Source organism: Indicator indicator, chromosome 23 (assembly GCF_027791375.1).
Source record: "Indicator indicator isolate 239-I01 chromosome 23, UM_Iind_1.1, whole genome shotgun sequence".
NCBI classification, from domain to species: Eukaryota; Metazoa; Chordata; class Aves; order Piciformes; family Indicatoridae; genus Indicator; species Indicator indicator.
Window position 1 is genome coordinate 13,555,978 of NC_072032.1, and position 15,959 is coordinate 13,571,936.

Consider the following 15,959-nt stretch of genomic DNA (forward strand, 5'->3'; position numbering starts at 1 on the left):
TGGATTTAGATTTGGGGATTGGATTAGATGATCCCCAGTGGTCCCTTCCAACTGCCAGCATTCTGTGATTCTGTAACTCCTAGAAGTCTCTGTCTCTCTCACAGGGAGGTCTGGAAAGTACCTAAGATAAGATTCACCTTCCTTGTCCTCCATGTGTGGCTGGTGCATTTTGTTGGCTTGTGCTACATCAGGATACTGCAGGTGCTATCCTTGCCCTTGTGCAAAATACACTCAATGCGGTGACAAAGTTGTAGTTTGCAGTGAAATGGGTGACAAATCTGCTCCTGCTTTCACTTAAGCCACAGTTTTACCCTCCATGTCTTTCAAAAGTAAATGAACCAACATCATGTTCCAATTCTTGGTGCCTTTTCTTCTCAGCAAAGCTATTGTCCAAACCCACGTCTTTCCATGGGTTGGAGTATTTCTTTCTCTTTCAGTATTGCTTTCCCACGAGGCATAATTGAAACCTCACCAAAATAAATTATTTTGAATGTACTTGTCTGTGGCTGCTGATGTTGGAAACTCTTTGGGCCTTTGTGCTCCGTAACAATTCCCTGCTGGCTGGTGGTAGGGGCTGCTCAACCCATGGTCGGGATGGGTTGTGGGCAAGCTTAGGCATGGACAAGCTGGGAGTTGGCACTGATTTGAATTCAGCAGTTCCTTGTGCTTTTATGGAGGTACCCAGGAGGATCAAGTCTTGCCTGACTGTTTGCTGGTCCCTCTGGAAGTGTCTTGTCTCTTTGTACAGGTGGATTTAGGTGAGATAACAGTAGGACTTAGCTGCTGCCTTCCTCTGAGCCACTTATTGTCACCTTTATCAAAGGAGCTGTGGTGTTAAATGAGTGAAATGAGCTTTTAAAGGGAAAGATCTCAGTAGGTTGTGAGGCAGGGTTGTGATCTCTTGCAAACTGAATCAGCATTTGAGTAAGAGCTCATAGATATGTGTATCACAACACTTCTCATTACTTTCTTCTGGAGGCACACTCAAACCCTTCTCCCATCTCTTCATTGTTAGCAATATCTGCATGAACCTTTCCCAGCTCTTACACCAAGAATTCTCCTGCATGTAAGAGCTGGGAGTTCCTTACTCATGTAGCTCCTGCAGCTTCAGCTCTAGGAAGCTGCAGGTCCACAGCCTTGCTCTGCACATGCAGTGTGTCTGCAGCCTTCTGAGCTTATTCCACTTCCATCATCATCGTAAAAGCTTCCCTTTTTTTTCCTTTATTTTTTTTCTTCTTCCCTCCTCTTCTTTTCCTTTCCCCCCCAGTGTATGTCCTGTCGAGTTTGATTTATAGCCTTGAAAAGGAGACTCCAGTTAGAAGAATTAATGGTATTTGCATATTTTATTTGGAATCTCCCCTGGCAGCCCCACCACAGCCCAGCACCACGGTGCAGCCTTTTCCTCCCTTTTTCACTTCTTTTTCATCGTTCAGATTTAGCAGCAGAGGTGAAAAGTTTAAACAGTAAAACCAATAAAACCACATTTATGTGACAGATAAATCGTTTCGAGACAGCTTGCCCTGAGCCATCAGGCTTCCTCCTGCAAGACCTCTCTCCTACGGAGCCCTGCGAGCGCCGGCAGTGCCAAAGGTGCTGGCCCCGGCTATCCTCGGCCCTGCCTGGCCAGCAAGATGGATGTGGGCAAACAGCTGTAAAACACACAGGCCATCTGTCACTGTCCTCAGCCTGCCTGGGGGGCTCTGCAGCTCCCAGTGCTCGGGGAAGGCCCAGCTGAGAATGGGAGTGCATTAGGATGGGGCTCAGTTAGAGTCATTGAATCATTTAGGTTGGAAAAGACCCTTAAGAGAATCAGTTCCAACCAGTAACTGAATACTGCAGGCTCCACCACTAAACCATGTTCACAAGTCTCACATCTACACATCTTTTGCATGCTTCCAGAGCTTCTCTGGGCGACCCTTTTAAGCAGTTCCAGGGATCTCTAGCCTTCCGGGGAACCCCTACAGCTTCTCTGGGCATTCTGTGCCAGTGTCTCACCACCCTCAGAGCAAAACATTTCTTCCTTATGTCTGAGCTAGATAAACCTGGTTTCAGTTTAAAACTATTTAAAACTAATGCTTCTTGTCCTGTCACTACAGGATAAGTAGAATGTTTCTCTCCATCTTTCTCATCAACTGCTTTTCTATGTTGAAAGGCCACCAGAAAGTCTTCACAGGGCCTTCTCTTCTCCATGCTGAACACCCTCAATTCTCTCAGCCTGGCCTCACAGCAGAGGGCTTCCAGCTCTCACATCACTGCTGTGGGCTCCATTGGACCCACTCTAACAAGTCTGTGTTAAAACAGATCCATAAAATAACTTGCCCCAACAATCTCTTCAGGCAAGGTGTGGTGGTGCACCTTCAACACCAACAGAGCCTGACAGCCTCGTGCTTCAACCCAGCTGAGTCAGACTGAGTTGGAGCAGGGCTGAAGCAAAGCTGTGAGGTGAGGATGGATTGCTGTCTATGTGCCATCTTGTCACTTGGCAGTATTGGGAATGGCAAACATTGGCTTCTGCTCCTGAAGCTGTAGAGCAAGGGTTGAGCTGGCCTGGGTGGTTGTTCACCTGACTTTTGGTTAAAAATCTTCCCATCTACTCTTTCAGACATGAATGGGAGGTTTCTCCAAGCCCTTTCCTTACCCAATCTCCAAGCTCCTGCTCAGTTTCCCGAGCCTTTGCTGTCCCCCCTCAGCCTCTTGTTTGTAACATCTCCCCATGCTTTTGATTTCATCTTGTCCTAACCTGCTTCTAATCTTTGTCTTATTTGGGTTCATTTTCCGTTCCTTCCTCCTGGGGCTTTATTTCCACTCCCTCTGAGTGGCTACCTGGCCCCTCCACAGTCCGACTGTGCACTTTCTTTGGCAATAACTTGTGCTGCTTTGTTTATGGTTTGCCAGGGGCACGTTCATCCCCCCAGGGCCACCAGTGAGAGGGCTTTGGTGCGTTGAGGGGGATCCGATTTGGCCTGTACAAGCATGCAGCTTTCCCCCAGCAGCCAGCAAAGCCCATAGAAGAGTTTTGGCCCCGCTGTGCTGCGTGAAAAGGTCCTGTGAAATCATATTTAAGGTTGTCTCTTGAAGGTGCCCACTGGAAAAAAAAAAAAAAAAACCCAAACAACAAACCTCCTGCCAGCGATGTTCAGCTCGGGTTTGTAGCTAGCACAATGGAGCCGGCGCACAAAGCGGCGCGGGACCGCGGGTTGGAAAAGCCCTCTTAGGTCCCGGCTAATCCGTCCCCCCCGCCAGCCCCGGGGATTGTTCCCCAGGGCTTGTTTTTCTTTGCCCTGACCTACATAATCAAAAAGAATCTTGTTGCACATTTTTGTTTTGAACCTTGAGGTCTCGGCGGAGCTAAATCCCCCTTCTTGGCGGGGCGGGATGTGTTGTTAAACAGTGCTGGAGCCTCCAGGAAAACCATGGAGACGCGGGGACAATGAGCCCTCTATGGTCCTGGCTTGGCCGCGGCGTGGTCCTCCTTCTCCAGGCTTCCCCGGTGGGCACCGGGACGCGCAGACGCGGGCGATGAAGACGTCTACGCGCTTGGCAGCCTGTCCTGCAATAGAGTGGTCACAGCAGCTCTCCAAAGCAGAAGGTTGGGAAGTGGAGGGGTGGGGGGAAATGCAGCAACTCTTAATTAACATGTTTTAGATGATGGAGATGAAGGCTGCATCTTGTCCATCCTCAGCTGTGCTCTGGTGGGTGGGTGGGTGGAGAGGCAAGTCCTTTTAGGGGTGAGGAGGTCCTCATGTGGAAAAGATGTGGGAGCTCCTGTTTGGGTTTTAAAGAAAGTAAGGGTGTGAAATGCAGAGTGGTAAAAGGCAATTCAGGAAGCCTGGGCTGTAGCTTGCTCCTCCCTCACCTGAAGCAGCTGGGAGGAATGGGGTGCCGAGGGAGTCCTTTACAGAGTGAAGGGCTTCAGGTGTCAGTTTTGGGGGTCTGGAGCAGGGATGGTCACAGGCAGCTGAATTAATACTGGGTTTGCTTCCCTGCTGATGAGTGCTGGTGGTTTCTTTTGCAAATGTCTGGAAACCCCCCGGGATTTCCAATCTCCTCTGGTAGCTGTGTTCACCCAAGATAAACCCCTGAGCTAAATTAATAGAGTCATGCATCAATTAATGTTAAATCTTAACAAATCAGTGATTAAATATGGATAAGTTAATAATATTAGCAGAATGATATTAAATAAATCAATAAAGACGCCAAACCCTTTTTTGTGGTTCATGCACCTGCCCAGGACCTTTGCCAGCTTTCAGATGAACCTCTCATTCTCTCAACAGCTTTCAAACTCTTATTTCTCTTTGTTTTGTCTCTCTCATGGCTGCTGCAGCTCTTAGATCTCTTCATCCAGTGGGACTGGTCGACATATTTGGCTGACTATGGACAACCCACGTGCAAATATCTCCGTGTGAACCCGACCACAGCCCTCATCCTGCTGGAAAAGTGAGTGTGGATCCGGATCACCCTCATCTCGCTTTGTGCAGGCGTGTGTTTGAGCAGCTCATTCCATCATGTGTGGTGCTGGGACACAGCAGCCTAGGGAGTGGGAGGCTCCTGGGGATACAGGGAGTAAAGATTTCACCCTTGGGTGGATGGTGGGAGCTCAAACAGAACAATCCTATTTTTATCCCCCAACCCGAATTCTGGGGTTTGTATCAAAATGGAATCATTCGTATCAAACTTGGCTTGGCTGGATCTTGGCTTGGCTGAGGCTTGGCTTGTCTTTTGGCTCCACTCTTAAGTAGAGTTTGCCTTTGTCTTGCAACAGAATTCTACTGTAATGGTGTACCTCAAGCCCCCTAGATCATAAACAGTTGTCTAGCCTATAGGCATGTATAACTGCCCCAAGCCTGTCAGTGTTCAAGTGGCATTTGGGCAATACTCTTAATAACACACTTTAACTTTTGGTGAGCCCTGAAGTGTTCAGGCAGTTGGACCACATGAGCATTTCCAGCTGAAAATCCCTCTCCTCTCCTTGGGGACTCTGCTGCGAAGTCTTGCATGAAGGAATGGGCAGGATAAATGAGTTGCAGGTAGATTTGGTTAAGCTTGCCATGAAATCACACCCTGAGGAAGAGTTTGAGCTGTTTATTGGAGTCTCTCTCTTTCTTCATTGCTTGCAGAGGAGGAGATGACTAGTTTAGAGTTGGAGCTACACTTTTAGAAGACCAGCTTTGGTGTGCTGCTGAGCTTTGGAGTTGCATCTATATTATCTGTGGTCTGTGTAACTGCATGTCCTTCCTTTCCCGCAGAAGAGAGCAACTCATGATAGCCAAATGTTATCAACAGGGCACACAGGGACTAAACCTGGGTAGCTGCAGTGAGTGAAGCACTTTTAGACGTGACAGCATCATTTTTATACCCATTGTGTAATGTGTTGCTCCCAGTGTATTCACAACCTAGCACTCATGATGGAGAACAGTGAGGTGCATTTACAGCTATCAACAAAATAGTAACATTAAGAGCTATCAAAAATCAGAGAGCTTGGACATGCAGGTGTAAGAGAGCAGGACATACAGATGCAGAGCTGGGACAGAGCAGCTGGAAGAGCCAGGGAATGGGGATCAGGCAGTGAGCTGGGATCTGTGGCCATTGTTGGAAGGCAGTGGGACAGCAGGAGGGCAACATCTGTGCCTGGTGGTGGTATTAAAAAGCCACAAAGCCCAGCTTGGTTCACCAGCCTTCTTCCCAAAAGGGAGCTTACTTGAAGGGCAATCTTCACATGTCCAACTTGCTTTCTGGAGATAGCCTTGGTGGAGTCACCCGGTTGGCACTTGCATCTCCTGCATCCTTGTGGTGTGGCATCGCCAATGTGGCATTGCCTGCATGGCATTGCCTGTGTGGTATTGGTGACATGGCATTGCCTTCATGGTTGGTGACATGGCATTGCCAGTATGCCATTGCCTGCACAGCATTGCCAGTATGACATCTCCTGCATAGCATCAGTGCTGTGGAATTGCTGGTATGGCATTGCTGGCATGGCATTGCCATCATGGGATTACCTGCATGGCATCTCCAGCATGGCATTGCCCGCATGGTATCATGTGCATGGCATGGCCAACATGGCATCCCCTGCACGCTCCAGTGGGCTCTGCTCTGTCCCCACTCAGGCTTCAGGCCTGTTGAGGAGCCTCTGTGCACCATCCACCAGCTGCCCCAAGACTCTGCCCTGACCCAGCCATAGCTTTAGGCATGGGGGCTGCCCCTGCCCAGCCCTACCTGAGCCCTGCCACCAAGGCGAGGTGAAATTCTGCTCCACCAGTTCGTTTTGTAACCTGTTTTCCTCATTATCTCTTTCCCTAATCACACATCTCTCATAGGATATCACGAGTGTAAGTATGCTGCTTGCCTGGGCTTTGACCCTCACCTTGCAGTGCCTTGATTGTGTGGTTTAAATGGAGCACTAAATGATCTAAATGCAAGCTGGCTTTGAAACGCTTCCCTCTGGTAACTTTATAGTCTCAAATACACTAATTAGAGCTAAAAGAGGAGCTTTTACTCTGTTGCTTTTTCCCCTCTTATAGATTAATTTAAACAAAGCTTGGCTCTGTTGAAGGTGGTGTTTGTTGACAGGGGTGGGGACAGTGCTGAGCTCTCTCTTTCCCTTCCTCTTACTTTCAGTTCTTGCACTAACGCACAGGGACCGTGTTACAAACCTTGGCTGGGTCGTCCCAGAGCTCTGCAGGCACACACTTAAGGAACTTCATGCATCAGTCCTCCGAAGAGCTGCTTAGCTGCTCACAAGCGTCGTCCCTCTCTGTCTAACCTGATCTTCCTGATGCCTGGATAAACCAGCTCACAGACCAGCTGCTTTCTGCAGCTGCAAAAGAAACAGGCTGGTGTTTCTGAGCACCTCTGACATCTACCACAGTGTGCCAGCTCCATGTCTGCCTGCAGGGCTGTGACTGAGCTAGTGTGGTCTCCTCCAGCAGATCTACAAGCTCAGTCTCTCCAAGGATGCAGCTGCTCCTGTCACTGCCTGGTCCCTGGTGCAGCACAACCCAAAGTCTGTGGATTGTGTCTTCTAGGCAGCTTAATCCATTAATAGTACTTAGTAGCTTAGTGCTTCTACCTGTGCCTGCTGGAGAGTGTCCAAAGAAGGACCTGGTGAAGGGTCTAGAGTGCAAGTCCTGTGAGGAGAAGCTGAGGGAACTGGGGTTGTTTGATGTGGAAGAAAGGAGGCTGAAGGGAGACATTCAGTTGTTCAAAGACATGCCAAGGTGTTCGTGCCTACAACATGCTTTACTTCAGAAAGATTTCATGGACCTGAGCAAGTCCATGGGATGGGAGATGGCTCTAAGGAGTCTTAGGGCTCTTAGGACAGAGCTGTAAGTTCTCTACCCATTAGCTGCAGCAGGCAGTGATGGAGAGTGATGGGTACTGTGACGGGTGGTAGATGCTGAAGATGCAGACTGACTTTTGGCTCCTCTGATGTCCCTTCATAGCCTGTGAAATACAAGCTGAGCTCTCAGCCCTCCTGGTGAAGTGCTTTGTGACTCGCTGGAGCCAGACGTGTTCCACAGGAAGATGGTTAATTCCAAAATCTGGGATACTGGAACACCTCTGACCTGTGCAGCTCAGAAACGCCACTTCCCATTGGATCAGTAGCTTCCTGGTTCTTGCAGTGGAGCAGCTGGCAACCTGCTTGGGCTAAAAAAAAAAAATGGAGAAAGGGAAAAATATCCTTATTTTGCTGAATAAAAGCTCTCCAAGCTATCTGGTTACTGCTGGGAAAACAGCTCGATTGTAACCCTGTGTCTTTGGGCACTTACAACTTCAGCAAATTAGCCTTTGGGATAAGGTTGTTATCCTTGTTTCCAGTTCCAAGCTGGATGTTTTTGGGACCATTTCAGATTCCCTTAGGCTCTTTTTAGGAAGACTGAAGCATGAAAAACTTGAGATTTTTTAAATTATTATTATTATTTAAATCAGTTAAATAAGTTTTGAGAAGTTTGAAACTCAGTTAACTCACTAACCTTTGGGTTTGATGAAGTGCCAACTTCTCAGGGACCATCAGCACTGTGTCCCAGTCACTTGAATGCTTCATTTAGGTCCCCAGAAATCAAAAACTTGGATTTATGTGTGTGTCGGTGTGAGCTGAAATTCCCCCCCCACCAACAAGTAACCAGGCTAGCCCAGTCTGGAAGCAAATGAAGGCTCATCCAAAGCCATCTGCCTCTGCCAGATCTGATTTACTGAGCAAATCATTTACAAATTGTGGTATTATGAAGGAGTGGTGCCGACTGTGAACCAGCCTCTTGGATGCTGAGGCTGATACCTTCAGGAGTTGTTGAACCCTTTTGGGAGGTTTCCCTTCCCAGCAGAGGCCCTGCTTGCATAAAGCTGGTTCTTGGAGTGTACAACAAGACCTGTGTGTCCCCCCAACAAATATGCATCATCCAGTACAAGTGTGCATGAAGCCCCAGCTTTGCATGGCAGAGAGAGAGAGAGCTGTGCCAGCTTCTCCTGCAGGTCCCCTCCCACCACCTGCTCTTGTCTCTGGCTTATTTGGAGGCCTCGTGCAGACAAATCTAAATACTTTTTAACCTGAGGAACCCAGTGCTGGATTCCTTCCTTTAATATCAATTAGATTACCTCATGATGTATAGTGTTGGAAGTTCACAGATTCAAACCTTTCTGGCTGCCACAAAAGCTTCACCTCTTGGCCGCATGCAATGCACCATCTCAAATCAGAAGCCTTAATGCTGTGCATTTGATGCTAATTTGATAATGTCCTACTAATATTATTACAGCATTGCCATTTCCCACTTCAGAAGGTGACATGGAGACACAGCAAAAGCTGTTGGAGAAGGCGAGACTTGAGGGCTTCAGGCGTGTTGGCCTTAGAGGTAGCCCCTGTGGTAACATCATTTTGGATTTGTGGAGTTTAAAGCCAAAATGCCAAGCGTGCAAAGCTGGGATGCCCATCTGCACCCAAATCCCTCCTCAAAATCAGGGCAGAGCTTTTAGATGCTGTCCCCTCCTCTGTCAGAGCCTGGATGCAGGCACTCGAACCTGCGCGTGCCCCGCGGGGCCGGGGCGCAGCGATAGCTTTGCCATAACCTGTTTCTGCTCTGCACAGGATGAGGGACACGAGCAGGAAAAACAACGTTTTTGCCCAGTTTCGGAAAAACGAGAGGGACAAGCAGAAGCTGATAGACACCGTGGCCAAGCAGCTCCGCAGCCTGATCAACAGCCATCACTCCTGAAGGGACTTGGGGACCTCCTGCCCACGCCGCTCCCCGCACCACAGCCTTCCGTATGCCTGGACTTGGGATTCTTGTTCAAAGAGAATATCTGTATTTTTTTATTCACCTGTATAGTAATCATGAAACCTGCCCTGATGACAAAATGTTCCTTGTTAAACAATCCTGGGGAAGACAGGGGACTGCTCATGAAGGTGGTGTCAGGAGTCTCCTCTTATAAGCTCCGATTTTCAGGGGTTTATAAAGCAGAGGTAAATCCTGAAGCCTGAGAAAGAAGTTCACCCCCAGACTATTTTCTCGATGTTTTTGTTTTATAGGCCAAATGGGGAGAATAGGTCTAACTTCCTTTTGTTAACTTCTTCACTTGCAGAACAAATGGAAACAGAAGAAATACAGGGAGGGAGTCATGGTTTCAGATTCTTCTCATGGGCTTCTCAAGGAGCACACACTTACAAAGAGGGTCACCTGTGAGACTGTCCTGCCAGCTTGGGTTTTGAATTTAGGTAGGAAAGGAAAAGAGGCAAACTGATTTCCCAGCTTTCCTCCTCTTTTTTCCTGGAAAGGAAACTGCAGGTCACTGGAGCACCCCCTGAACATCCCCTCTAGGACCTGCCAAAGTCTTTTGGATCTGCACTGAATGCAGAAGGTCTTCGAGAGCTGCCTCATTAATTGGATTTGGAAAGGGAGAGACAGAAGGGAATCATCAAAAATGCAAAGGTGTTCTGTGGTGCTGGTTGCTGGGTTGCTGCTGCTGGCATCCAGTATGGGCAGGTAGCAGACGAGAAAGGATGCTCAGCAGGGATGGTGCAAATCTCTCCTGATGACCACGGCACCACATTCAGGGGGGTTTCCTCTTTGCACCTCTTTCCCATGCTGATGTCCCATCTTCTTGCCTCCTCATGACACAGTACAATGAGGTAGAGTCCCTTTTACTTGCACCGCCTAAGGAGCAGCTCCACAACCCCACCACTGGACAGGATGATGAGAAGGAACCTCCAGGAGGTCCCTTAAGTGAAAGCAGCAGGAACCCCCAGCTCAGAAGTGCCTATGGACAAAATGCTCCTCTGCTCTGAAGGTGCCCAGACATCCTCTACTCAGATCAAGATAGCCTTTGAGGAGAACAGTAACACTACAAGACTAAGATAAGGCTAAGACAAGACTTTAATCCCAGGGCTCAGGTTACAGAGGGAGGCATCTTTCACCCTTATCTTCTCCTTGCCCTTTTGACTCTAATTACTGCAGGTGAAAGCTGATGTTAAAGGGAACTAAAATCTTCCTGGTGGATGTTACAGCTCTGGCAGTGCTGCTTCGGCAGGGCTGTGAGCCGTGGCCATCTCCTACCCTCAGCTGAAGGTGGTGAGTGCTTGGGTCTGCTCTGGGAAGCTTTGCTGACCTGTGGAGCAAGGTTTCTTCTCCTTCCCCTCCCTCAGCGCAGACTCCTGGAGCAATGAAGGAGCAGGACTTGCTTGAGTGTCACCATGTGGCATTTGCAGAAGGGCAGCAGCACTTTTTTGGTGCATTCAGGCCTTTTTTGCTGTTTCTTGCCTGAGGAGCTCTTCTGACACCCAAGCTCTCGATGCACAAAGGGAATGGTGATTTATCTTCCCTCCTTGTTCCTCAGCAATCCTTTTTTGTTTTATTTTGATAAGGGTACGTGCTCATTAACCCTGAAGGCAAATAGACAAGTTGCCACCAATGGCATTCTGGAGCTGTTGTCCTGTCCCAGCAGTCTCCAGCCACATGGGCCAGAGGATTATTTATATTAATAAGAGGGAAGAAACAAACCTGGCCTTATCACTCCTTGGGTTTTTGGGGGGGGATCAGAGTTTGCTTTCTTCTTAATGCCTCTTTTAAGTACATGTAAGAAGGGGGGAAGAAGAAAGGGGCAGCTGAGTGAAAGTTGGTGTTAGTATGGCCAGAAAGTGATCATCTTCACAGATACATCTACATCTACATCTACTTACAAGCCAGTGAAGGCTTTCAGAGGGACAAGTGAGAATGAGCTCAGTCCATTCCCTGCTGGTAACCTCTTTCCTGCTCTCTATAATACTAGACCTGAGCATGGATCAGCCCAAGGGCTTCACTGTAATCCCTGTGAGCTCCGTAAGATCTTGAGCTCCATCTTAGCATCCCAAATCCTGCACAACTGAGAAGGAAAAGCTACTCTTCTTGCCAGGCTCTGGTAGGAAACTCTTCCTCACCAAATTGCTGGGGAAGGGTCCTGGTAGCAATGGGAAATCCCTCAGCCCTCTAGCCAAGATGCGTCCCACAAGTTGCAAGACCATTGGGTGCTTTCATTCCTCCTCCTCATCCCTCAGTGGTGCCACCATGGAAGAGACGTGGGGACAAGAGTGTGAAGAGGGTGGCAAAAGCAGATGGCATCAACTGGTTCAAGCACCAGACCTGAGCTCCTGTCCAGAGGTTGGAGATTGAAACAAAACCCCCAGCTACCCTGTGGTGACAGTCATGGGAAGCTTCTGTCCACGGTTAAGGGCCATCGAACAGTACCAAGCACTTTAAAATCCTTCCAAAGCTGCTACAGATGCTGCCAAGGCGTCACTGCGCTTTAGCAAGCATGACAAGGAAGGCACTGGGCATCTCCAGTTTTAATGTGGGGAAGATGGACTGTCAAACACCATTTTTAATCTCTCTTGGCAGCCTCTGGCAGACAGGACATTTTGTCTCTCCTCTGTGCTAAGTGTGGGATGAAGGGAAGAGGAGGAGGCACCACCAGGCAGCATCACTTCCAGTACCTGACACACGGGCAAGGAATTTTGTGCTGCTGTCAGTGTGAGCAGAAAAAAGCACCCAGCTCCTGCCATCATCTTGAAACTCCTTTTATTTCCTTCAAGGGTTGCCTCCTGTATCCCACTGTACAAGACAGACCTGCATAAAACCCCCAAAGCAGCTGAGCCTCGGTGCAAGGCCAGCACCCAGCATTCCCCATCCCACATCTGGGCTCCTTTTCCCTTCTCCATCAAACTTCAGTTAAAAAAGCAGTGACTAGGGCTGGATTTCCTCACTCCTTTAAGAACTTGCTTGGAGAGGCTGGGATTGGGATCCTGCAAACCAGCTTCTGGCGCTCAGGACTCACTGCTGGGAAAGTCAAACTCGGCCAAGGGAGAGATGCAGCAAGGTTCTGATTTTGGGAGGTCAAGTGCCTAACCGCGAGTCACAGCCCAGGATGAAAAACGGCATTTGGGTGCTCTGGTCCTAATTAACTTTCTGTTCCAAGAGATGCAGTTCCATCCCTTCAAAATAAAATTAATCTTTTAAACAGATTGCTTAAGAAGCCCTGGAAGACATTCGAATCCCCCCTCTAAATCTCTTATTAATGATCAGGATCCTCTGATATGGATGGGATTGCTTATGAGGGAAAGGTTGTTGCTGTAAATTCATGAGGAGGAGGGGTGGAAAATGTGGGCAGATCCCACTGATTTGCAACCCCTAAGCCAAATAATGCTGCTTTTGACACCTCCATGGACACAGACTGAACCTTCCTTAGTGGGGTTTTTGAAGCAGTGGCTGTAGAAGAGACAGGGTTATTCCCCTCAACCTTTCCCCCCAGCCAAAACAGTTAAAAACCAGGAGGAAAACCAAAAACTTTAACAAAAAATGACAAGTTTGGCTTCCTGAGAAGCATCTGCACCTCTTCTTTATAACCTTCAGGGGTTGCACAAGCAGCCCAGGGGTTGGGAAGGTGTCTAAAGAGCTAACTTGCAGCCCTAAATGTGCCTGTACATGAAGGGGGTGATCTCTATTATACATTGACATGTGGGCATCTGTGTGTGAGAGAGGAGGAGATGTTGCTTTTTTTCCTGGGCTTTTGTTTTTTATTCCTAGGGCTGATGTTCAAGTCAGATGCTCAGAGCAATTTTGCACTTTGTTCTCTATCCAACAGCAGCTCCAGGCTTTGATGCTGTAGAGAGAAGGGGGAAGCTGGCTGGTGCTTCGTTCAAGGAGCTGGTTTGGTTTTGTTTGCATAAAACTCACTGCTTTTGCACTGGCCCAAAAAAAATGGATGCTTGGGCAGAAGCTGTGGTTGTTGGTGTACTGGCCCCAGATTCATAAGATGCTGTGAGGCAGGAGAGGCTGAGACGGATCCAGGGTCACTCTGGTGGCATCAGCCCCTCTTGGCATCTCCTGTGCTGAAGATGGTTTCAGGGTAAAATCTTTTAGCTCCCTAGGTAGTGCTGATGGGCAGTGGCAAGTGAGGGAGGTTTGTGGTAGGTGTCCCTCCAGCAGCCCTTCAAAGCAGTGTCCAAAGCCTAAACAGAGACATCTTTGCCCTCAGTCATTTCCTACCTCTCTGCCACACTCCCATTTGGCTTTTCTCTTTAATTCCGGGTTGGGTTTGGTGCTTTTTTGAAGCATTAAGTGGATTCAAGCATCGAACCACCTCCCACACCCTGGACAGATGCTTATCCCATCCCCAGATGCCATGGGACTGCTCATTCCCTGTGCCCTATTTCATGTGGCTCCGTGGTGATCAGGGACCCTGTGCATTGATCACACTGCTGAGGAGCTCCAGGGGAAGGCAACTCCCAGATAAATCTCATCACAACTGACTTCAAGATGGGTCTGTTGCTGCTGTCAGCTGGGAAGGTTTGAGGGAAGTGACCCAAATGCACCATGTTCTGGGCAGGATTCACCCCAAAAGCAGCTGCTGGAGAGAGAGGGCACAGGCTGTGGTGTGAGGAATGGTTGATTTGCTTCATCTCCAAAGCTGCTGCTGCTGCTGTTCTCAGCTCAAGCCCCTGTCTTGCCCCTTGGGCTGTGCTGGAGGAGCTTTGGCCAGAGCCAGCATCCATCCCACCAGCAGCTCCTCCAGCCTGGGGGGCTGTAAAACCTTTAGGGGCAGCTTTGGGTCATGATTCTGGAATCCAGCCTGCACCCAGTCTGGCTGTGGCTCATCCTGCTGGCTTTCTTTTGACATGAAAACACACCCATGCTGCAGCCCCCTCCCTCCCTCTCCACGGGCTGCTTCTGTTGCCTTTTACTATGATTTGGGGAGGGGGAAGGACGTGATTTTTGTAAACTAATGTGGTGAAAACAGCTTTTTTTGCACAAGTCGTTGCACAATAAGGGGAAATTTTAGTAAATTAGGTTTAACTTTAAAGGGAACTCTTTTTTTTTTTCTTTTTCCTTTTTAAATTTTTTTTTAATTTTTTTGTCCTTAAAACTCACTAGCAGAGCTACTGATTGAAAGGGGAACAGAAGAGCTGGACTGATTCCAAACCAGACTGCATGGTTTACAGGTTAAATTGCATCAGAAATTAGCATGTTGATTTTGACTGTACATTGATCCTGTTGTAACTCCTATTAAACAATGCAGCTATCACTGTTTCACTAAGTGCCTGGGCTCGACGTGGCTCTCTGCAGCGCTGGGAAGGTGCAGCCTCTGCCTTCACCTCACTGGGAAAGAACAAAACCCTAAATCCCCTAAAAGACCAAATTCAACCTCTCTTCTGTACAAGCAGCAAAGATTTGCTGCTGAAAACACCCAGGTTTAGGGGTTGAATTTGGGGCGCATTAAGAAGAGCCTGACCAGTTCTCCTCCTCTACTGTGCCCAGGTGAGATCACATCTGGAGTACTGGGGCCAGATCTGGGCTCCCCAGTTCAAGAGAGATAGGGAACTACTGGAGAGAGTCCAGCAGAGGCTACAAAGATGCTGAGGGGCCTGGAGCATCTCTGTGAGGAGGAAAGGCTGAGAGCCCTGGGGCTGAGAGCCTGGAGAGGAGCAGCCTGAGAGGGGATCTGGTCAGTGCTCAGCAAGAGCAAAGGGTGGGGGGCAAGAGGATGTGGCCAGACTCTTCAGTGGTGCCCAGTGACAGGATGAAGGGCAGTGGCTAAAAGCTGGAACCCAGGAAGTTCCACCTCATATCAGGAAAAACTTATTTCCTGTGAGGGTGCTGGAGCCCTGGAGCAGGCTGCCCACAGTGGTTGCGGAATCTCCTTCTCTAGAGACTTTCAAACCCATCTGGACACATTTCTGTGCGTCCTGATCTAGATTACCCTGCGTTGGCAGGGGGGCTTGGACTCGATGACCTCCAGTGGACCCTTCCAATCCCCACCCTTCCATGATTTTGTGATTGTCCTGCAGGGACAACGAGAGCTGGCTCCTGCACCCTGTGTTGCATTGCAGTGCTGTGAGCTGAAGCCAAGTTTTGCCTAATTTGGTGGCTGGCTTAATTGGGTTGTGCCCTAAATAAGCATGATTAAACCCAAGCCTGGAGTTGAAGAAGTAGCTGCCTTGCTCTCATTGATTACATCGAGGTTTGTGGATGTGGAACATAACCCTGAGCAGGAATTAAGGCTTTGGAGAGCAGAGCAGAGATAATCAGCAGAGCTGGGGAGCTGCATTGACTTTTGATGGGAAATTTTTCTGCTTGCTCACACTGTGTATTTTCTTTCCTGGTATTTGTCATCCTTTGCAATTTGATGATTATATTAGCATTGTTTGGGGTTTGTTCTGGCCCTAACTGAGTTAGAATATTAGATTCCCAAAATATTTCCTAGCCCTGGCAGTGAATGTGCACTAGACTTTGTTTCCTGTAAGATACCTGACCTGGTACCCCGTGGCACGTTGATTAGGACATGAACATGATATAAAATTAATGTGACACATGCTAATGAAAAGCTGGCTAAGATCTTGGCATGTAATCCTAACCAGAGCCTCATCTCCCTGGGGCTGGGGTGATGCTGAGTGTGTCAAGCTCAGGGTGGGACTTGGGGGTCCTGCCTCCATGATTGGGGTG

The 15,959-nt window shown here is 48.6% G+C and overlaps 1 protein-coding gene across 4 annotated transcripts in view; it reads left to right on the forward strand.

The window, feature by feature from the left end:
- Nucleotides 1–9,203, forward strand: part of EXOC6B (exocyst complex component 6B) — a 273,058-nt gene extending 263,855 nt beyond the window's left edge. For 2 of the 4 annotated variants that reach the window (XM_054391402.1, XM_054391404.1), the window contains 3 exons: nucleotides 4,325–4,437; nucleotides 6,315–6,326; nucleotides 9,077–9,203. In XM_054391402.1, coding sequence (XP_054247377.1) covers nucleotides 4,325–4,437; nucleotides 6,315–6,326; nucleotides 9,077–9,203 — 252 coding nt within the window. The remainder of the gene's footprint in view (nucleotides 1–4,324; nucleotides 4,438–6,314; nucleotides 6,327–9,076) is intronic. The other 2 variants (XM_054391401.1, XM_054391403.1) reach the window with 1 other exon arrangement.
- Nucleotides 9,204–15,959: the final 6,756 nt, after the last annotated feature.